The sequence below is a fragment of the Malus domestica genome, chromosome 06 (assembly GCF_042453785.1).
Source record: "Malus domestica chromosome 06, GDT2T_hap1".
Taxonomy (NCBI): Eukaryota; Viridiplantae; Streptophyta; class Magnoliopsida; order Rosales; family Rosaceae; genus Malus; species Malus domestica.
Window position 1 is genome coordinate 32,419,972 of NC_091666.1, and position 22,018 is coordinate 32,441,989.

The 22,018-nt window shown below is 38.4% G+C and overlaps 3 protein-coding genes, 1 long non-coding RNA gene and 1 pseudogene across 6 annotated transcripts; 3 read left to right on the plus strand and 2 right to left on the minus strand.

Moving 5' to 3' along the window:
- Nucleotides 1–5,262: 5,262 nt before the first annotated feature.
- LOC139196723 (uncharacterized) lies at nt 5,263–6,316 on the plus strand. Its single transcript, XR_011581832.1, has 2 exons — nt 5,263–5,852; nt 5,965–6,316. It is a non-coding gene; the product is annotated as an uncharacterized lncRNA (long non-coding RNA).
- Nucleotides 6,317–7,579: 1,263 nt separating this feature from the next.
- On the minus strand, nt 7,580–8,539 carry LOC114825511 (serine/threonine-protein phosphatase 7-like; annotated as a pseudogene).
- LOC103438198 (serine/threonine-protein phosphatase 7-like) lies at nt 8,459–10,938 on the plus strand. The gene is made up of 4 exons (XM_029104099.2): nt 8,459–9,144; nt 9,826–9,972; nt 10,485–10,592; nt 10,706–10,938. Exons 1-4 carry the CDS (start codon nt 8,587–8,589, stop codon nt 10,784–10,786), a joined length of 894 nt encoding a protein of 297 aa, XP_028959932.1. The 5' UTR covers nt 8,459–8,586; the 3' UTR covers nt 10,787–10,938.
- A 3,863-nt stretch (nt 10,939–14,801) lies between these two features.
- LOC103437887 (uncharacterized) lies at nt 14,802–19,750 on the plus strand. Of its 3 annotated transcripts, none has more exons than XM_017332951.3 (4): nt 14,802–15,181; nt 15,294–16,572; nt 17,012–17,433; nt 17,740–18,748. In XM_017332951.3, the coding sequence occupies exons 2-4, from the start codon at nt 15,684–15,686 to the stop codon at nt 18,559–18,561; spliced, it is 2,133 nt and encodes a 710-aa protein (XP_017188440.1). In that variant the 5' UTR covers nt 14,802–15,181; nt 15,294–15,683; the 3' UTR covers nt 18,562–18,748. The 3 variants fall into 3 exon arrangements, with proteins under 3 accessions (XP_017188440.1, XP_070680283.1, XP_028959931.1); XM_029104098.2 differs by having other exon boundaries at nt 14,825–15,116; XM_070824182.1 differs by having other exon boundaries at nt 14,806–16,572; nt 17,740–19,750.
- LOC103437889 (glycine-rich RNA-binding protein 4, mitochondrial-like) lies at nt 19,130–21,857 on the minus strand. The gene is made up of 5 exons (XM_008376412.4): nt 21,633–21,857; nt 20,690–20,843; nt 20,529–20,597; nt 20,046–20,152; nt 19,130–19,748 (listed from the first exon to the last, which is right to left on the minus strand). The coding sequence occupies exons 2-5, from the start codon at nt 20,832–20,834 to the stop codon at nt 19,335–19,337; spliced, it is 735 nt and encodes a 244-aa protein (XP_008374634.1). The 5' UTR covers nt 20,835–20,843; nt 21,633–21,857; the 3' UTR covers nt 19,130–19,334.
- Nucleotides 21,858–22,018: the final 161 nt, after the last annotated feature.

Genomic DNA, 22,018 nt, shown 5'->3' on the forward strand with positions numbered 1-22,018 from the left:
TGACTGCACATTTCGCACCCCCTAAATGCCCCCTCTGTATGTATTGACCAAAGTATAATATATATGTATAACTAGTAAATATTTTACGTTAAATCTTATTTAAGGGGTATTTTTATTTCCCATTTGGAAAAGATATCCGAGTTCCACTCTCTTAATGGTAAATTAAACCAAAAGCATGAAAGATTTTCATGGGAGTTATATAGGTTGTTTGTGCGTTCTCTATTTTGTAAACTACATTTTCTTTTGCCTTGCCAAATGCTATATCAAAGGTAATCATTATTATTTTTTGGTTGTTAGATTCATTCATCTTTTGGTTCATCGTTCATCAATGAAAATTACAATACATATGCCATTCGATATTGATCTGACTTGTACGTTAACTTGTGCCGTTGCTTTAGAAACTTAGTTAACCCGAAGAACACAAACTAGACTTAGGACAAAGATTAGATGTACACTCCATGATTATCTACCCGAAATAATCGTACAATTACAAGAATTAAAAAAAAAAAAATTATAGACTCCTTGCCCAGCAAGATCAAAGTTTAAACTGAAAATATGGAAGGTAATGGGCCTGGTTGAGGTTCGATTTATGACGTTTATGAATCATACGATTTGGTCAGAAAGAAGCTAACATATCTTTGTGAGTCTTTCTGACCCCCGGAATGATAATTGTCATGGCAAAACCACCAGTTGAGGTCTTTAAAAAAATATATCACACATAACAAAGATGTGGCGGTATACAATTTACACATTTTGCATAAAACATTATAATGTATACTAGATAAGGTCAAAAAATAAAGAGAGCTTCAATGAAAAGGGTTTGGGCCAACAAATATTTAACAAAAAACCATCCTAAAATGTTATTTAACCAAAAGGGCTCAAAGTTTAATAAAAAAATCATCCAAAACTATTGTCTACCTTTTTCGTGCCCTTATCCTTATCTTCCTCGTCATCGTCCTCATCCTCATCCTCTTATCTGCACCACGAACAATTTATAGTATTAGTATTTTATTCCAATCATATCCAATAAGGACTTACGGTCCCGGTGATGTACGTACATGTCAGACGTCTGTAAATAGGAAAAAAAAAAGAACCAAAACATAAAACTGTTTCTGGAGAACCCAAAACATAACACTGTTTCTGAAAGAAAAAAAAATCAGATACAATGTTTACTTTTTTTGTGCATAAACAAACACTGTATCTGCAAAGAAAAGAACCAAAATCCAGAAACAGTGACTTAAATTCCAGAAACAGTGACTTAGATTCCAGAAACAGTCTATGTTTTAACCTTTGATTGTTTTTTTTTTTCATGCATCAGTTGACTATATTTAAGAAATAGGATGCTTATTTTGCTTTGAATCCAAATACAATGAATTTCACTATTTCTTTTCTAGCTTACATTTAAGAAACAGTGTGTCTATTTCATTTGGATCCAGAAACAATTTATTTTTACAGTTCAGAAACAATGACCCGTCATTATTATTGAATAACATGCAGATCTCAAATTTATTTTTTAGAGAAACAAAATATGAACTCCACTAACGAAGAAAATTTGAAAAATAGTACCTTGAATACTTTATGAATAATAACGACGATCACATTATTAACATGTTGACCCCGAAGCTGAGTAGTACTCTTCAATAACCTGGATTAAATTTCTGCAGTTTCTCATCTCTGCCTTGAGGAAAATCAGTGTATCATCAACAAAGAAAATGTGAGATATCATGGGACCGCCACGATCCATTTAAACCATCTCAATCCGCCCCCTATCACTCTCATGTTGAATAAGGAACGATAACACTTCACTGACCAGCAAGAATAAATAAGGGGAAAGAGGATCACCCTGTCCAAGCCCCCTTGAATGAGCAAATTTGGAGCCAGGTTGTCCATTCAGAAGAATGACAAAATTCACTGTTGAAATGCAACCCATAATCAAACTCCTCCAACGACTATTAAAACCCATCTTCTCCATTACTACCATTAAAAAATCTCACTCCACCCGATCATACGCCTTATGAATATTCAATTTGATTCCCAACTCAAAATTGCACTTCGTCTTTCTATTTTTTAGAAAATGGGAAAGCTCATGCGCAATGCTGATGTTATCTTGAATCTGTCTTCCTTCCACAAACGCATTTTGGGTTAAAGAGATCAACTCTGGCGGTATTCTCTTTAATCGGTTGGCCAAGACCTTGGAGAGAATTTTGTAGGAATAGTTGCAAAGGCTTATGGGGCGAAACTAAGACACTAACTCCTGGTTTTGAACCTTTGGAATTAAAGCCAGGTGAGTAGCATTGATTCACAACGGTTGCGAAGACCTATTCATCATATCCTCAATCAAGTTATTAACGTTCGTAGCAATTATATCCCACTGTGACTGATAGAAGATCCCTTGAAATCCATCAGGACCCGGAGCTTTAAGACCTCTCATTTTCATGGCAGCATTTTTAATCTCATCCATAGAAACTGGAACCGTTAACGATACATTCATCTCCTCAGAAACCTTTGAGGTAACGTAGTCCAGCATGTCACCCCACTCCCTTTGACCCGATGAAGTGAATAGTTCCATAAAATGTTCATCAATTACTCGCCGGATCTGTCCTGGATTATCCACCCAATTCCCATTTTAAAGCAATATTATCTTATTTCGCCATCTTCTTTGCAAGGTAGATTGATGGAAGAACTTTGTATTCGCATATCTTTCCTTAAGCCATTGCACCCTTGATTTTTGTTGCCAAATGCTCTCCTCCTGACTCCATAAAAGGTCAACCTTTTTTTGTAAGCTCTTCTATCTCATGGGAGTTGCTTCTCCAGTCAAGTTGGACCTGTCCCAGGTGGCGCATCATCACCTGAATTTGCCACGATCTCTGGCTAAATTTATCCCTGTTCCACCTGGACAAGTTAGAGCAGGCCTCACTGATTTTTAGATTCCACCTCTCCACCGAGTTACCTTCTTGAAATTTATTCCAAACTCGTTTCACAATTTCTTTGCAATATGTATCCTTTGTTCGATGAACTTCAAAGCGAAAAATCCTCTTCCACTTACCAACACGTGGGTTGCACTGAACAATAACTGGGCTATGATCTGAACCTAGTGACGTTCCATTAGTGACCATAAAGTTAGACTATAGAGCCTACCAACTTTCATTCACAAGCCCTCTATCTAACCGAGCCTCCACTAGCTGCCTATTTCCCTTCCCACACCAAGTGAAGTTTGGGCCATTAAAGCCCAAATCCGAAATCTCTAGCTTGCTCATAAATCCCTCCAAATATCTAGTCCAGTTATATCTCACTTCGGCTCCACCCGATTTCTTATGGTCCCACAATAATTCATTGAAATCACCACCAAAAATCTACATTCTCAGCACGATAGGAGGTACCGTACACGCCGGTGAACCTGAACACGATATGAGAGTCCACCAGGCTGCACAGAGCATCAATGAGATGTTTTGAGAAATCCTTCACAATCACATGTACCGACTCATCCCACCAGAGACTAAGACCTCCTGCCTTTCCAACAGGTGCAACATCAAACCCATTACGATACCCCATTCTTTGTCTCACACCTATTATTCTATTATCTTGCATTTTTGTTTCTGATAGAAATATCATAGAGGTCTATGTTTCCTTATCAGCCCATGAAGGGCTCGAACTACCGTGTCCGACCCTAGACCACGGCAGTTCCAGAATAAGTGTATCATGGCGATCGTGCGACTGTTGAAGGCCAGCCGCCACCATCCCGGGAAAAGAATCCCAAGTTCTTAGCCATCAGTGCTTCTTTCTTCTTCACATAGATCTCCTCCATGTAATCCCGCATATCCTGATACTTTATCGGGATATCTTGCAACTCCTCCTCCGTATAGATCGCCATTTCCATCTTCAGACACATTTCCTTCGTGGCCATATTCCTCAGGCGTTTCGCGGCCATTTCCTTCATTTCCTTAACCTTTCTAGAGTCATTCTCTATTCTAGTTTTCTTCTTTGATGAGAGACCCACCTCAGTATCTTTTTTTTTCTAACTCCCGTTTATTGTGACTTTCAACCCCTTCTATCTATGGAACATGGACATGTTGTCCCGCTACCTTTCCTGCATGCAGGATTAAATCCTCTTCTTGAATCTTTTCAATCATGACAGTCGAGTTTCTTATATATTCACTTCTTATCTCCACCAGTTCAAAGCCCATCACAAATCGTTGTTGTCCCACAGGCCCACATCATTCCATTATCCACTGTGCCGGTTTAAAGTTCTGTCATTCTTCCCTTCGTTTGACTCTATGCCATCTCTTTGAGCCATTGCCCTTTACCCTGTAGCAAAGATGATGGATTGAGGTCCCTATCATTCAGGGCATTCTTTGTACTTGTTTCCCTAGTGTTTTCCTCTCTAGCTCTTTGAGTCACCTTCCTAGAGCCGACTTTTGTTACTTCAGCATGTCTTCGTTCTCCCACAGTAATAGCCAGAGGTCTTGGGATATCAATAAAATCCCATACATGAGCAGCTTTAGTCCATTCTCCATACCCTGCCATACCCCCTTGACAGCTTCGAACGAACACTTCGTATTTGGATGTTCGATTTTTCCGCATTTGTAACAAAAGTGTTGTAATCTTTCGAACCGAAACTCAATCCATGTCTCATTGTCATTTTCCCTCGGGAGCCAACAACCTGTGGTCAGAAGGTTCAAGGTATTGACCGCCACCTTAACTCTTAAAAAACCTCGCGCTTTAGCAGGGTCCTTAAAGTCTGCAAACTCCCCTATCTTCACAGCTAGGCGTTTCACATTTTCTTTAGAATTGATATAAGGCGAAACACCCTTAATTTGTATCCAAAATGGGACTATATTCATATTGATTTCCTCCAAAACTAACTCTTTATCCCATCTTTTTACTAAGAAGTTCTGCTTCATGATAGCCCACGGGACTTGGTTTAGAATCTGAGTTGTAGTGCTTTCATCCTGGACAGTGATAATGAAGGTATTGTCTTTAACCCATTTTCCTTCAATTTCCCCCCACTCTTTCCATGACGATCTCAGGATATTCCTTACGCCCCATTTGTTTAAGGTTTTGTTAACCAAAACCGAACCCACCAGTTTGACTCCTTGCTCCATAATTGATAAATCCATGTTTCTTTCCAGATGGACCACTAGTTCCTCTACATCCGCTGCTGCCATTTGACCCCAGATTTGTTCGACTTCCCAAGCTGTATGATTCGAGATGTTCAGACTAATGACCGGTTGACCTCTATCCCGAACCTCTCTCTGTTTTTCCTCTGCCCACTTTCTCTCTTCACAACTTTTTAATTCAAGTTGACAATAGACTAGGAGCACAACCATAATAATGAAGGTTTGTATCATATTGATGAGCCATACCTATCCATTAATGCTCCACTTGATACAAGCAGAGTAGGTGGCCTTCATTACTGTAGTTAAGAGCAACTCCAGCGGGAGCTCCAGCCCGAGGAACAGGGCTTGAATACCCAAGTGATGAAGCCTAGCATGTGCTGGTGAGCGAGCCCGAGCAGGCCCGGGGGAGAAGCCCGTGGATTCGTGCCGGCCCGAGCGCCCGAATGCAGTCTAACGTGGGCTGACGTGGCATCAGGATGCCGTCATTCTTTCGCTTTGGCTCTTTCTCTATCTTTTCTCACAGAGTTTTACAAAAGATTTTGGATTTGGGTTTTCTCTGAGGAACGGAGGAGAGCGAAAGATGAGCCTGCGTGGAGAGATTTTATGTCGGCTAGCTTTGATTTGGTGGTGTTTGGGGCTCCGTCGAAGCTCTGGATTTTAACTGCTTCTTTGATTTTTCTGGTAGAGATTCAACCCGGTAATTCGACCTGTTTCGATGAATTTGTGACCAAAAAGGTATGTGGGTTTTTGGTTATTTTCTCTAAATCTTTGTTAAACCTTTGTGGGTTTTTCGATTCTGGGTTGATTTTTTTAGATTTTTTAATTTAAATCTTATTGAAATTTGCAGGATTTTTTCTGGATTGCAATATTTTAAGGTGAAGATGCAAAAGACAATAATTACTCCCTAAGGGTAGTTACTGTTTACTTAGTGAATAGCGTAGTGAGTAGCCCTAAGGGCCTCCACCACGTTGGAAGTGCTCTAATATCATTCGAGGGAATTTCTGTCTCCATTTGACACCACGGTTTGAGTTTCTGACTTTAATTATGTACCCACTTCTGCACTTTGGATCTACCATCCTCCTTAATTTTTCTGATACCTTTTTACTTCATTAATGTCTTCCCTCTCCCTTTGCTTCCCGTCATCCCAACGCCTGACACCTGACCCGGTTCTTATCCTTCCGAGGAATGAACCTGACTGGCAGGGCCGGCCCAGGCCCAGTGCAGGAGGGGCGACCGTCCAGGGCCCAAAAAAATTAGGGGCACCAAAATTATTAGGACGGTATATTTATATATATTTTTATAAGAGTATAAATTTATAAAATTTGATTCAAAGACACATAAATTTAACTAGAAGTGGTGGTTTGTCATTTGAAAATAATAAGGAGGTCTTGGGTTCAAAACACCATGTGTGCTTATTTACTTTCCTTTTTTTTACAAATTTCTTTTTATAAGAGTATAAATTTAGAAAATTTGGTTAAAGGATCAAGAAGTTTAATTAGAAACAATGATTTTTGTTGTTTAAAATTAACAAGAGGTCCTAAGTTCGAAATGCTATGTGCATGTTTATTCTTTTCAATTTTTACAAATTTTTGTTTGGTTGGTAATTTATTTTTAGTTACTATCTAGTAGCTATGTGGGTTGTTATTTTTAAATATTCGTTTTAATTCAAGTCTAATCTTTAACAAAGAATAATACGTAGACCAAATTTGCAAATTATATGACGTGTCATCAAAATGTTTAATTTAGTGCCCATTCATTAATAATACATATCAATTAAAGACTCGAAAACATCATTATTTTTTAGTCCCATATTGACAAGGTTAGTAAATAAGAAAAAAACACCTCACGATTTATTCAAAAACACATTGAAAGAAATAGAAAACAAAACTCATCATCTATCTACTTGTAAGCCCGAAGTTTTTTTGTTTCCCTCTCTCAATACAAAATAAATTAGTCTTTCTGTGTTTCTAAATTATTGAGTTTGAAGTGTTTTTCTAAGTATAATTTTTTCGATATCTTATGTGTGAAAATAAATAATTTTCTTACATAAAGTTAGGGCACTTTTTTTTAGGTCGCCCCGGGCCTCAAAAATCTCTGAACCGGCCTTGCTGACTGGAAGAAGGGGAGAACAGAGCTAAATCTTTGGAGAAAGATCACAGAAACCAGAGTAGCAACTAGATCCACGATAATAATGTAGCAGGAGGTGGTTGGGGTGATATAAATTCAAATCGGGGGATGGAATTAGTAATTGAAAAGGGGATCTGGGGGATTGGTGAGCAGTGAGCAAATCTGATTGGTGGGTGAGCAATAACTCGATTCAGTGAAAGGGTAATTTGAGAAGGCTAAGCGAAAGGTAAGGGTTATGTGGAAAAAGTTAAATTGAAAAAATGGGATAGAATAAAGATCACTGAAAAAGGGACCTGGAAGGTTGGTGGGGAAAATGAAGAAAGGGAAGGTAATAACTCGGGTTGGTGGGTAAGTGGTTCAAGGATCTACCCTTTTTAATGGAGAGAGTAAAGAAAAGATCAAACCCACACAGGGGAGGGGCTGTCAGAGAGGAGAGATTTGTCCCTTTTTTTTTATAGCTTTAGTGGTAAGGTACTTGCTTTCGCTCAAGAACCATTCTTTGAGCCTTGTTTAATTCTTCAAATGTGCCAAGAGACAATGTTATGCTTAGTTCATCAGGATTGAAAGACATTTTCCTTTTCTTCTTTCCCTTCGATTTCTTGAGGTATGCCGTTGTGCTGCGAAACAGCCCATCATGAGCCGTATATACATATTTTTCAATAATGGATGTCAAAGGGAGACACTTAAAGCACCCAAGACATTTTTTGTAAACATCCTCCCCTTTTCTCCATACTTTGCCAACAGTTCCTTCTCAAATCCATAAATGGAAGTACAGTATTTGGATTCATGATTTCCTCTAAGAATATAAACGCTCTTGGGCAAAAATACCTTCCACGCCAATAAAATCGCCATTGAAGACAAATAAACGATTTTCTGAATCCAACATCCTTTAGAAGGAAAATGAGATCGTGCAGCTAACCATGAATGCCTCCAATGACGGCAACAGTGGATTCTGGGCCTAACTGGTCGACAACCATGCAATTTGACTCTTTGTGGAGAATCTTGGAGGCGCAGATGATCAAGCTGTACAAAACCTCCACAGGAAACACGTCTGGAAATTAGGTTGGGTCAAGATTTCTAGACGCCCAATCGAAAACGGACATAAGGTTATGGACCCATTCAAGGCTAAGCTTTCCATCAGGGGGCCGGACAATTGGAGTTTCGGGAGGTGGCGGCGGCAACCATAAGTTGGAGGTTTTGTACAGCTTGATCATCTGAGCCTCTAAGATTCTCCACAAAGAGTCAAATTGCATTGTTGTCGACCAGTTAGGCCCAGAATCCACTGTTGACGTCATTGGAGGCATTCATGGTCAGCTGCACAATCTCCTTTTCCTTCTAAAGGATGCTAGATGTCCTTCAGAAAATCGTTTGTTTGTCTTCAATGGCGATTTTATTGGTGTGGAAGGTATTTTTGCCCAAAAGCGTTTATATTCTTAGAGGAAATCATGAATCCAAATACTATAATTCCATTTATGGATTTGAGAAGGAACTGTTGGCAAAGTATGGAGACAAAGGGGATGATGTTTACCAAAAATGTTTTGGGTGCTTTAAGTGTCTCCCTTTGACATCCATTATCGGGAAATATGTATACACTGCTCATGGTGGGCTGTTTCGCAGCACAACGGCATACCTCAAGAAATCAAAGGGAAAGAAGAAAAGGAAAATATCTTTCAATCCTGAACTAAGCATAACATTGTCTCTTGGCATATTTGAAGAATTAAACAAGGCTCAAAGAATGGTTCTGGATCCTCCGTCTGAAGGTTCAAACTTGATTCCTGGTGACGTGCTATGGTCAGATCCATCCATGGATCCCGGTCTTTCTTTGAATCAACTGAGAGGTGCTGGTTTGCTTTGGGGTCCTGACTGCACTGAGGAATTTCTCAAGAAGTTTCAGCTCAAGGTAATATAAGATGGAACCTGCACTTCGTGTTATTAGGCAATTGAATGTTAGTATAGTTGCACGGTTACATGTTGGGAAATTATATATTGTGGGATATTACGCCAATGCTATGATCTTTAACAATATGTCTTTTGTTGTCTGTTTTATAGTGACTTGCTTGTGTTTGTTAGTAGAATTTGGAAGGTTGAACACAGGTTAACTTCGCATTTATTTTTCATACGAAGTGGGTTAGTCGAAAACAATATCTGCCAGATGATCAGTTGCAACCCTAATATAATGTTGACAACAAATAGGTTCTTACAACAGCATATTTTTATGTCCTAGTTACATGGCGACTGTTAAAACTTAGTTATGAAGGCTTGAATATGAGCATGCAGGTGCTTATGAGTTTGTTATTGCTTTGGTAGTTTTTAACCACTGTGGCATTGGCTCAATAGGTAGATGGTGGGTGGGGTTCGACTATGTCTTCCGTTAAAATTTTACTAGTAAAGGAAGGAAAATGTCTAACTTTAATTCCTTTAAGATGACTAGCAGCTGTAATGTTTCTAAACTGCACAAAGGCCGTTGCACTTACGTTTCTCTCACACTAAGCATGAGATGATTTCCTTCTACTCTCTTGTTACGTTTACTTCCTTGTGCTGTATTTGCAATACTAAGATTTGGAAATTGTTAAAACCACAGTTGATTATTAGATCGCATGAAGGCCCTGATGCACGGAAGAAGAGGCCAGGTCTTGGTCTAATGGATAACGGGTTCACCATAGATCACGTTGTGGAGTCAGGGAAGCTCATAACTTTGTTTAGTGCTCCAGACTACCCACAATTTCAGGTTTGTTTACAATCTTTTGAGATTAGTATTCGTTGTGTTCATTAACACAATTTTCGGTGAATTCCTTGCATGGTTTTGTGAAACTATTCATTTACAGGCTGTTGCCAGTAATACAGTCTGCCCTTGCCAAATTGCACTGCAATGTTTGCTTGATGCATGTATGGTTATGTTGATGGGGTTTTACACATTTCCTTCTAAGATCGTAAACTCAATTATCTTAATTGTTAACATTGGTAAGTTTTATAGGTTTGGAACATTCTTTTAGCCTTGTAAGCAGAAATGTCGACCTTTTATCTCGCTTAGTTGAAAGTTCCTTAACTGGATGATTCCACCGATGAAACTTCTGTACAGAAATCGTTTGTGTAATAGAACAAGAGCATGGAATCAATATAAAATATATGGATGCAGCGCTTGAAATGTGTTTCTGTGTGCCTAAACGCATAGCTATTGATGTACGGATTTTTTTCGCATTCTGTAAATTGACACTGACTAATCTCTTGATGCATATGCAGGCAACGGAAGATAGGTACAGAAATAAAGGAGCTTACATCGTTCTAGAACCCCCTACTTTTGATAATCCTGTTATCCGTAGCTTCGAAGCAGTCACTCCAAGACCTCAGGTACTGGTTTTTACTGATCCGAGATTTTACAAATCCCTGATAAGTTTTTCTTTTCGTATTGGATTTTACTGATCCGAGCTTTCATATCTCCATACTTGTGGCTTCCATTGCAGGCAACCCCCTTTTATGATTTTGAAGACTTATCTGATTCTGATCAAGAGTCGGACTCTGGGGCGATGGAGACTACCCCGTGAAGGCCTCGGTCATCAATCGCCAATCGTACACTTCATGATTTTGTTGCGTCTCTCCATTTTGGACACTGCATTTTCTTTTGCCTTGCCAAAAGCCATTCCAAAATGTACATCGTTCATCAATGAGAATCAGAATACAGGTGCCTTTCGATATTGATCCGACTTGTACCTTAACCTGTGCCGTTGCGTTAGAAACTTAGTTATGTTTAACCCGAAGAACACGAATTCGACTTAGGACGGAGATTAGATGTACACTCCTTGCTAAGCAAGATCAAAGTTCAAATGAACATATGGAAGCTAACTGGCCTGATTGAGGTTGGGTAGGGAGTTTAAATTTCTTTCCACAGAAGTGCTGCTACTGTTCTGACTACTAAATTGAACCCGAACAAAAAACTGTCCGCGCGCGGGGGTGACCACGGCTAATGTCCGTATATCATATCCGCGTGCGGAGGTGACCGCGGCTAATGTCCGTGTGTGGATCAATTTTTTACGGCAAGGTGGCCTTTTGTTGAGAGAATACCACACCACCAATAACATGGCAGGATTGACCTTTGTGTGTGATTCCCATTTCCAATCTTCATCCCTTGATCATCTTCCTCAAGTTTGATTTCCAGAGAAGCTTATCTCCGTACATACATGTGGGATGTCACGGTAAAAGCAATTCAAACAAATTATGCACTTTTTTCATATAACAAGTCGTGATTGAATTTGAAATACCGTGACATGCTAATTGCAGATAAGTTATTCGCATTGGTCCCATAATAAAAATGAAAACTAATGAAAAAAACTTGAAAACTTTGAGTTTTAACGAAAATGATAAAATAAATAGTAAAGTAAATAGTACCATAATTAACTTTTTAATGTAAAAAAATGGTTTTTCGTTAAAATAAACAGTACCGGAAGCTTTTCGTTAAAATTCCTTATTTAAAATTTCATTCAAACTCAAATATCAAATATCAAAGGACAACATCCTGAATATTCAAGTGCACTTTTTTGGCAACGTTATTAATTAAACAGTTGCTTTCTATCATTTTTATTGGTTTTAGGGTGGAAAGTGAAGCAATTTTCAAGTGTGATGTGCTGGTACTAAGGGCTCATCCATGTGGGATCGCTTGGTCTCAAACCAATCTTAATGAAGTAAATGATCGTTTAAAAGTGTTTTTAAAATGATTGAAAACGTTTTTAAAGAAATTGTTCTTGGATTAAAAAAGCACTTGAAGTTCTTCCTCAAAGAAACACCAATTAGGAAGCACTTCAAATGCTATTCCATAATTCACTTCCGTTTTTTCTAAGGATTAGTTTAAAAAACGTTTTCACTAAAAACGCTTCAGTGATTATATAAGCACTTCCGAAGGAAGAGTCTACCTTTTATGTCACATAATCTAATCTAATTCTATGTTGTCCTAAAAAAGGGGAATACTTTTCTCACCAACTTCAATTGATGATGATGTTCGTCATCTTAGTTATTATCATTAAATGAGTTTTAAATTTTAAATTATGTATAATAGATATACACCAATTTCAAATTTAAACTCATCCAACGATGATAAAAATGGTGATGAGCATTACCGCAACTAAATGGTGATAAGCAAAAATACACTTTAAAAAACTTGCATTTCCCTCGACAAAACAAAAGTTTGACAACCTACAACCCTTAGCCAAGTGTGACATGTTTTTTTTTTTTTTTAAGTACATTGATATTTTTACACTAGTGGATTGAGAGTTCAGCTAAGCCACACACTAGGCAACCTAAAAAAATGGTTGGTATTTATTTTCATAATTCTATCAAAACGCATGGTTTGGTTGTCGTTAAAGTTCCCTTTATTTTTACCTATTTTTTTCCTCAAACGATGAAGAAGTTCATGCCTTTTGCTGAAATTTGCTATTAAGGGAGGGAGCGAAATTCTTTCTAATATTAAATGCTCGTTTTGAAGTGTATTTAAAATAACTAAAATAATTTTTGGTGAAATTGATTTTCGGTTTCAAAAACACTATAAGTGCTTTTTGAAATAAGCATCAGATAGGTGCTTCATGCAAAAAGTACTTAAAATGTCTTTTTAGGGTTCACTTGAATTTTTACCAATGAGTGATTTAAAAAATATTTCACCAAAAACAGTTTTAATCATTTAAAAACACTTCCAAACCAAAATCAATAATAAGAAAACTAGAGAAGAAAGATAGATCACCAATTATCACACACCCTATTTTCTTCTTTCTTACTTTTGTAGGCTTCTGGCTAATAAGGAGATTTGTGAAAACTCTTACCATATCATACTATTTCTTCGGCTCATAGTCTGATGGGATTGTCCAATTGTAGCCCCACGTGCTGCTTCAATGGCTCGATATGAAAAACGACCAACTCTCCAACTTGTAGTGCCATTTGTTATAATATAAAAATAGAAAGCATAAGGAAAAATCTCTAAAATATCAATTTTGTTAAAGCATCTCAAACAATTATATTTTAAAATAATCAATTTAGTTAAAAGCTCAAAGGCCATCCCAACCGAAGGAGAGCCAAAAGGCTTTCTTTAACTCTAAAGCCCTATAATAAATTATATTTTAATGAATAGTATTAGGCCATATTTTATATCATCTCCAACCGAGGAGACCAAAAGATCATAGACCAAATATAGCCATTTGACAAAAAATCATCTCCAGTCGAGGGGGCCAAAAAGTCATAGGCCAAATTAATAAGCTTCTGGATTTTTTCATCTTTATATAATTTCAATAATTTTTTGGATAGAATTTCAAGTGATACGTGTCGCTAACGTGAGTAACTCTCCATATTTGTTATCCTTATGTAATCTCAATAATTTTTCAGATATGATTTTGAGTGACACGTGTCGCTAAAGTGAGCAACTCTCCATATTTTTTATCTTTATGTACTCTTAATAATTTTTCGGAGAGGGTTTCGAGTGTCATGTGTCGAGATGTAATTAGTTGTGCAAATTTTAGATAGAATTCTTACTTATGTGACACTTCTTATCTTCAGCTTCGAATGTTAATAAATTGGCTGGATATTGGGGTAGAATTCACACACTTCCAAACATCTTCACTTGTTTGAGAACTACTCTTGACACTATCTTTCGAGACTCATTTCTAAGCCATGCAAAGAGCTTCATCTTCTTTTCGGGTCCAAGCCCTTCCTTTCATTGTAGATGTGGCAATTTGAAAATTATTGAAAAAATTAAAGGAAAAATTATTGGAAGAGTTAAGAGAATAGAATGTGAATAATTGAAATAAAATGAGATAAGATAGTATGAAATAATGAAAAGTTTGTGAGAATGGTGTAGGAATAACTTAGGAATTTATAGGAAAAAAATTAGAATACTTTGTTTTTAAATTCGTCCAAAAAAAAAAATCAAATTCCAACAGTAACCTAACAGCAATGTGACGTCAACTAGCCATTGCTAGCTGGTGTCATGTTGACACCAGGTAGCCGTTGGCAATTAAATGTGCTGAGCTGGGGGCTTGGCAAAATGTCAAACTTGACATTCTGGCGTTGGATGGCTGGGCTATAGGGCTGGCGAGCTGGCTGCTTTTGGTCAGCCCTTTGGTCGGTTCTCCCATTTTTTGCCGGATGGGGACCACTAGCCCTCGGTTGGAGAAAGTTATCTTGTCAAAATGGACTATTTTTAGCCTTACACCCCTTTAGCATGGTCGATTGAAGATGACCTAACACACTAACTAAATGACAAGCTATCTTAACTTGTGAAGGCTAACTAGCTATAGTAGGAGGGGAGAGGGATTTAAAATTTTGCCAACATTAAAATTATAAAATTATATAGTTTGTGCGCGTTTGGCTAGTTACGACAGGAACAAAAATTTAATCAATATTGTTGGAGATGCTCAAAAACAATTGCGAGAGATGATATTATATTATTTTAAGAAAATTAGATTATAAACCGATCGACGTTTACTTCTAAGTAAAGAAGAATACCATCAAACCGTAACAATGAGTGACACAAATCAAGCGATTTAAATTTCTTTTTAGAAAAAAGGAAAGAAAAAAAAAATTCCCTAGTTTATCAAAGTGCAAAGAAGTTGGGTTTGTGGGGTGTATCGCTCCGTAGATAACAGAGCAAACGGGTGGTTTGGTTATTGTTCCTCCGGAGAATCCAATTTCTTCTTCAAAAGATTCAGAAAAATCCCTCTTCCAAAAGCTGGGTTTCTCTCAGATTGGCCTCACGAACTCACTGCTTCGTTAAAGCAAGCTTCTTTCTCTCTCCTCCATCGCCAAGAAGAGGAAGAGCTCCCAGCTGTTTTCGCCTTCTTGCCAATGGTGGTCTGTCAAATGGGTTTTCTGCGGCTATGAGAACTTGCTTTCAATTGGGTATAGCTCAGATTTTCAATATCTTGCTATTTCTGGGATATTATTGCGTTTTCGGAGATATTGAGGTTTGTTCTTTGATGAGCTCTCAGTGTAGGTTGCTAGTAATTGGGTAGGGTTTAGATTTTTGGCATTCATCGAAAGTGGTTTCTTGCTTCTGATATGTTGTTGTTCTTGTAGCTCTTGGTTGATTATATTTGTGATTTTTGAGGAATTTGGCTCTGCAATCGGTTTATTGCTGCAGAAATTGAGGTTTTTGGGACTTGCGTATTGAAGCCTATTCACTGTTTTGTTCTTATTCAGCAGTAGTATCTTTGTTATCTTCCGGATTTTGGATGCTGGGAATTCTGTTCTGTTGAATTGGGCAGCTATTTTACTTCCACAAATCTGTGGTTGTTAGTTCAAGTATGCATTTTCATAACCGATTGCGCCAAAACTATAAAGGGTTTTTGATACTTAAATTGGAACATTTCCCTCCCGCAAAGTTGGCAAATTCTTGGTTTTGGGTTGTTGGTACTGAGAATTGAAAGAGAGGAAAGTTTTCTTGGTGGAATCTGGTTTAGGGAAGATATGGACTTGTGGGTTGTTGCAGCAGCTGCAGGCGCCGGATATTTGACTAAGTATTGGCAGAACATATCGAAGAATGGGGATAAAGATGGCTTGTTAAATTTGCCTTTTGGGGATGCAAATCTTGACAAATCTGAATCCTCAAGGCATCCTTTAGACAGACTAGGACGCAGAAAGAAAGTGGGTGATGATGTTTCTACTGATAGAAAAAAGGCTTCGGATGCTTACTTGTTAGAAAGTTCTTGTGGGACAGAAGTGGCTTCTACTAGTGGGTATGATGGTGAAAAGCTGGGAGACTTGGTTAATTACAAGGATTGCAATGTACTTTCTTTATCACACATGTCACCGGTATACTCTAGAAATGAAAATGAGAATGGGGATGGGACTTGGATAAGTCATGATATTGATGACAGTACTGGTGCCACATTGCCTAAATCTTCGAGTGGGGAAGGGGGTTCTCATCATGTTCCTCTAAAAAACAAAAGTTCTGTTAGAACTAAGCGTTCGTATGGGCATGTGATTAAGCCAGTAAATTCCTTAGAGAGTTGCCTTATGGCTCAGTTATATAAAGAGCGTGCTGAAGAGGAACATGTGCTTACCCTTCCATCGCCATCTAGTCCAAGTATGAGACCATTGTTTGTGACTGATGGAAACCGAATTATCAGCAAAGCAAGTGGAGATCATTTCAGGTCTCAGATTGGGATCGAGGAAAATAAGCTGCATAAGGAAGCCTATTTGGAAACTAATGAAAATGCATGTGGGGTTCCTCCACAACCAAAACTTGGTTATTTGGATCTGCCCAAGAAGATGAAAAGTAAGACAGGAAAGGGGCGGCATGGAAAATTGAGCAGTGCCAGTAAATTGGTCAATGGAAAACACTTGCATTCTGAAGGTAGTCCTCTTCTCATATTGTAGGGGTAATTTTATTTTGGGGTAATTCTCAATACTTTCCAGATTTTTCTCAACTAGATTCCACTTCATAAGGGTAACCTATCGTCGTTTTAGACTTTGGAGGCTTTTTAAGTCTGTCTCCTTGCTTAAATTTTTTTTGTGTCATGTTCTTTCCTTGGCATATTCAATTTCTTAGGAAATATGGTATTTATTGAAAGAGGGGAAAATGCATATTCTCTGGTGTTGTTAGATTGCTAATCAAGGGAAAAGTCATTTGTTTATATGCTAATGCTCTATTAAGTCAAGGTCCCATATGCATATATGACTCCAATCGTAAAAGCTGAAAATTCTGTTCACCCAATATCCATGTTTGCTACTTATTTGTGTACAGTATTTCTGACTTATCTCAGTTCATGTCCTCATGCTTTTCCCTTCATCAGGTTCACTGGATGGAGCAGTTCTTCTTTGTCTTGGGATTTCTATTGGCATAATATCTTCTTTGATAGCAAATAAAAGAGAAGTTGACAAGTTGAAAGATTTGTTGAAGCAGACCGAGAACTTGGTTCAGGATCTAGCGGAGGAACTCCAAATGAAAGATTCAGTAACAGTGAAGGAAATAGCTAATGAGAATTATGGTGCACAAGATACTTGTGACAGCTCCGTTTTTGACAAGGCACCAAATTCTTTTTCTACTGAACAGAATATGGACAAATATGATGGTAAAAATTCATATAACTGGAAAGCAGAAGAGAGTTCTGAGTCGATGAGTAAAATAGAGGCAGAGCTTGAAGCTGAACTTGAGAGGTTGGGGTTAAACATGAACACTTCTATTCCGGAGAGAAGATCGATTGATGTTGCTGAGGTCAGCTATGTTTATCTTTGTATTCTTATGTTTAAGCAGCACATCTTTACATTTTAGTTTAGCTTTGAATTCTTTGTTGATTGGGTTTAAGTATCTCACTTTAGTAAATATTTGGCCCTTTTCCTATTATGTAAATGATTTTCTGCACCGAAGTTTCAGTTCTAGTGTCATGTCTTTCTAGAACACGAATGCTAATTGCATAGGACCCGTTTATTACTGGCTTTCTATAATTCAAATGCGTTTTTTGGCTTATGTAGTGATCTCATCAGATTCTTTAAGTGCTAACGGAGATGATAATTTGTGCAGCTTGACCCAGACTTAATGGCAGATTTTGCTCAAGGCGAGCTGAGAGCTGACTTGGTTGGTGGGCTATCTGTTGCCCAATCCATGTCAAATGAAGAGGCAAGCAGCATCTCTACGGATTATCACTGTGCAAACTATGCAGTTTCTCCCAGAGAGCTTAGCTTGCGTCTGCATGAAGTTATCCAATCAAGACTAGAAGAACGTGTCCAGGAACTTGAGGTGTCTCTACAAAACAGCCAAAGGAAGGTCAAACTCGCAGAGTTGAAGCACAAGGATTCTTGGAGAGACTTCTCAGACAATCACATACATTCCGGAATCCATGAGATTACAAATTCTGCAGAAACTTGCAAAACCACGGCAGAGCCTCTAGTCATGAACTTATCGGGAGAAGCTTTAGATGCGTACAATGAGGCTTACGAAGAGTTGATGAAGATTGGTGAATCAGATGAGGAGGATTCACCTTGTCCGATTTTTGAAACATTCAGTGCTCAGAACCACAGTCAAACTCAAAGTGAACAGGTGAATGGCTCTGTGGGGAATTTTGCTTTCAGTAAAGAGGAAACCTTAGGTGAAGATTCACCTTGTCAAGTTTTTGAAACAGTCAAGCGTCAAAGCCCCGGTCAAATTCAAAGTGACGAGTTAGATGGTTCTGTGAATCATTTTGATTTCAGTAAATCATCTGTCAGTGGGGAGAACAGTGATGATTCCGATGCTGAGATGGAGAAACAGTTGATAAGGCAGATTGTGGAGAAGGCCAAGAAAGGTTCTCCGGTAGTCCTGCATGCACAAAGGTGGTTCCGGTCAATTGATGAGAACGAGAGTTAAGTCGAAAACAGGAATGAAGTTTTGCAGTGTATAGATTCATAGAAAATATGAAAATATAGAAAGTGGTTAGGTATTCATTCTGTAGCTAAAGCTAATACGCCATTCGTTTGTAACGTCGATGGTGTTTACCGATTTCCGAAGCTTATCGAGGCTTTTCGTTATTTAATCATCAGAAACTGTTCTCCAATATTTTCAGTTTTGTGTACTCTCCTCCCCGTTTCTGCTTCCCATTTCTGCCTCGCCTTCCTTGTTTCTGTTCCTTTTTCCCACTTTTAAGAGTGAAGTCATAAACAAGTGCATGGGGAGTTTCTTCCTTTATTACGGGTTTTCGGACGAGCCAATGCTCTATTCTAAACTACTGTAATACACGGAGAGGTGGTTGCAGTCGCCAGACGCAGAAAGCTGCAAAGGGAGTTTTAAACTTGAGTGCAAGAATTCGCCACGCTATTTTTCTAACCGTTGACACCCCGGACAGAAATAAACAAGAGCTTGCAAATTTCACTTTAGATTTGACAAGGTCCTTCAACAAGAAGGGATACATTTCAAGAGGGAGAGAATGAGTCAACAGTTATTTCCACAATTCAAGGTCCTTCATTAACAAAGCACACAGAAAGGTGCATGAAGTTTTGTGACAGGCAAATACGGCATAAAATGTAATAAAATGGTTCAGAGAGACGGGGAAGGGAACATGAGAAGGCTGTAACATAAACAAAAAAAATCTACTTGTAGCACTGCCGGAGAAGCAAACAGCCCCTGAAATCTAATAATTATTATCAGGCCCTCTTGGCGAAGTCACCAGCATCATCATCGTCCCTATCGTTTCCTTCCAGTGGATCATCCAGGCCAAAGCCAGTTTTGTTCTCTCCAAATGGAGCACTAGCAGTGCCAAAGCTGTTGTCGCCACCAACACCGAAGTTATCAGCAGTACCAGCACCAAAAGTGTTGCTATTGCCAAAACCTCCACCGGGAGCATCATAAGCGTTTGCACTTGGATAATTACCAGGACTGTTGTAGCTTCCTTGACCATATCCAGGGTTTCCTCTTCCATAGCTGTCACCTCCGCCGGTTCCGTAGTTACCATAATTATTTCCACCACCATAACTACTTTGACCATCACCGTAGTTATTATAGCTGGGGCGAGGCCTGTCAGTAGCATAATTCACCCTTACTCGGCGGCCATGAAGCTCCTACAGAATTTTCAGACAAAATTTAACAGTTGCCAAGGTATATGAAGTAACAGTGAGAATACATAAGACGACTATACTAAAGCAATTTCATGTGACAAAACAGGTTCTGTATTATTTTAATTCTGCAAAATTGAATGTTTAGTTTCACCTGCTAGTATTGAAATTTTAAATCCCAAACACTAATTCAGTACTCAAAAATACTCCTCAATGTATATAGTAAACAAACGAATTCAATAGACCACTATTATCCAATACCATTTAACAAAAATAAGAAAGAATATAATAACAAATAACTACCTGCCCATCCAAGGCCTGGATAGCACTAGATGCCTCCTCGCTAGAAGTGAAGGTAATGAATCCAAATCCCCTTGATCTACCACTTTCGCGGTCCATGATGATTCTTGCTGCAAATTTATCAGGTCAATCAGCATCAATCATTTTTTTTCTTCATATTTTACAAACAAATTTGTAGGGAAACTAAAATGTGAGTTATCATCAGACAATGCAAATGGAAAGATGGAGAAACATGACGCGACAACAGAGGTTCACAAGAAAGAAAAACAAAGGGATCATAAAATAAGTGAGGCCCACATCCACACTTCACCAAGTCTCATAAGCATTTGACAGTCATCTGACCCATTTGACAATCCCGTCAAAAGAAAGGCCACTGCAAGTCTGTATAATATAATGCATTTTCATAATCGCCTTAGCTTATAAAGTCGCACAAGTCTAATTTTGTCTAGAAGTCCCAAAAGTAACACAAGCAAGTTAATTACATACCCTCAACAACTTCACCATATTTTTGAAAAGCCTCTCTCAGACTCTGGTCATCTGTCTGGTACGAAATACCTGCATTACAAAATGGGAGGTATCTTAACACAAAAACAAGCAACATGAGAGGAGGAATATCATATTTGGAAATATTGAAGTCCTGAAATCACCTCCGATGAACAGCTTTGAGCTTGCCATGGATGACATGCATCTTATAGCTTGATGGATGGACAGTTTGAGAGGAGTTACTTCAGACCTGATCTGCTTGTTTGCAGTCTGCCTAAGTATGCTCCCAATTTTACTTAAGAAAGCCATCGTAATCACCTAAAAGAAAGCACAAGCACACAAGCTTCAATAAACAAATATCTATCATCAACAATCATCCTGTTCTTTAGCACAAGTACCGCAAAGTGGCAGAACACTAAACATGTTACAATCATGATAACACAAAGTCGTGATTATGTACTATGCATAAGAAACCTTAATCTAAATTGTGTTTAAGTATTACTTAACTAATACATAAGATTAATTAGAGACCTACACAACGATCATCGAAAATAATTTCTTCACCTACTACTGAAACAAAACAACCCAATAAGAACGTGACGCAATCAAGCAGTTCCGCACTTCAAAAGGGTTACAAAATCACAAAAAAAAATAAAAAATTCTTCTTGGTTCTTAAGAAAGTGCAGGGAAATGATTCAAATGAAGTTGATTATAAAAACCCATTTCGAAGAATCTCAAGCAGAAAACTTTATTTCAACCCAATATTCGATAAATCGAAAGAGTACACCCCAAAAATTTCCCACCGCAAACACACACAGGTTCTTCCGTTCCGCGGCATCCATAAACCCCACAAATCAAAACTTCGCCTTCAAAACACTAGAAACTACAATCACACACACAGAGAGATACAACCCCATACGAATCATATACAAAACCCCCACATGCAAATATCATAAACCCTAAATCCCTTCCAAAAAATAAACAAAAACCCGAATCGAAAAGCAACGAGAAATGGAAACAAAAACCAAATCACACGGAATATCGAATGCACCGGAAGCATAACAACAACAGACGTCAGATCGGTGCGAGGGTTCGACGGAGATTTACCTTGGCCGGTTCTCACTCTGTCACTCTGCTCTCAGGGGACAGACTACAAAACCCTAAGGTTTCTGATTTCGAATAGGGTTTATGAGGAAAAGGGAGGAGTCGGATTATATGGAGAGCTCTGGGAGATCTGATCCGTCGATTTTGGGGACGAATTTACAGCCGTTGGATTTGAGTCGTGACGTTGAGGGTTTGTGGATATCTACTGAGGGCAGATCCTTTCCTTCTAATTCATCAAGTTCGGAAATCCGGGCTATTAAAATTTAATACAACAGTCAAACAGAAGTTCACTTTAAAAGTTATAATAATTTTAACCCTGATCAAATTCAATGGCTTTCCTCTACCGAGCGGTACTGCCTCCGTGGACGTTTGTATTTGGGTTGTTTTAT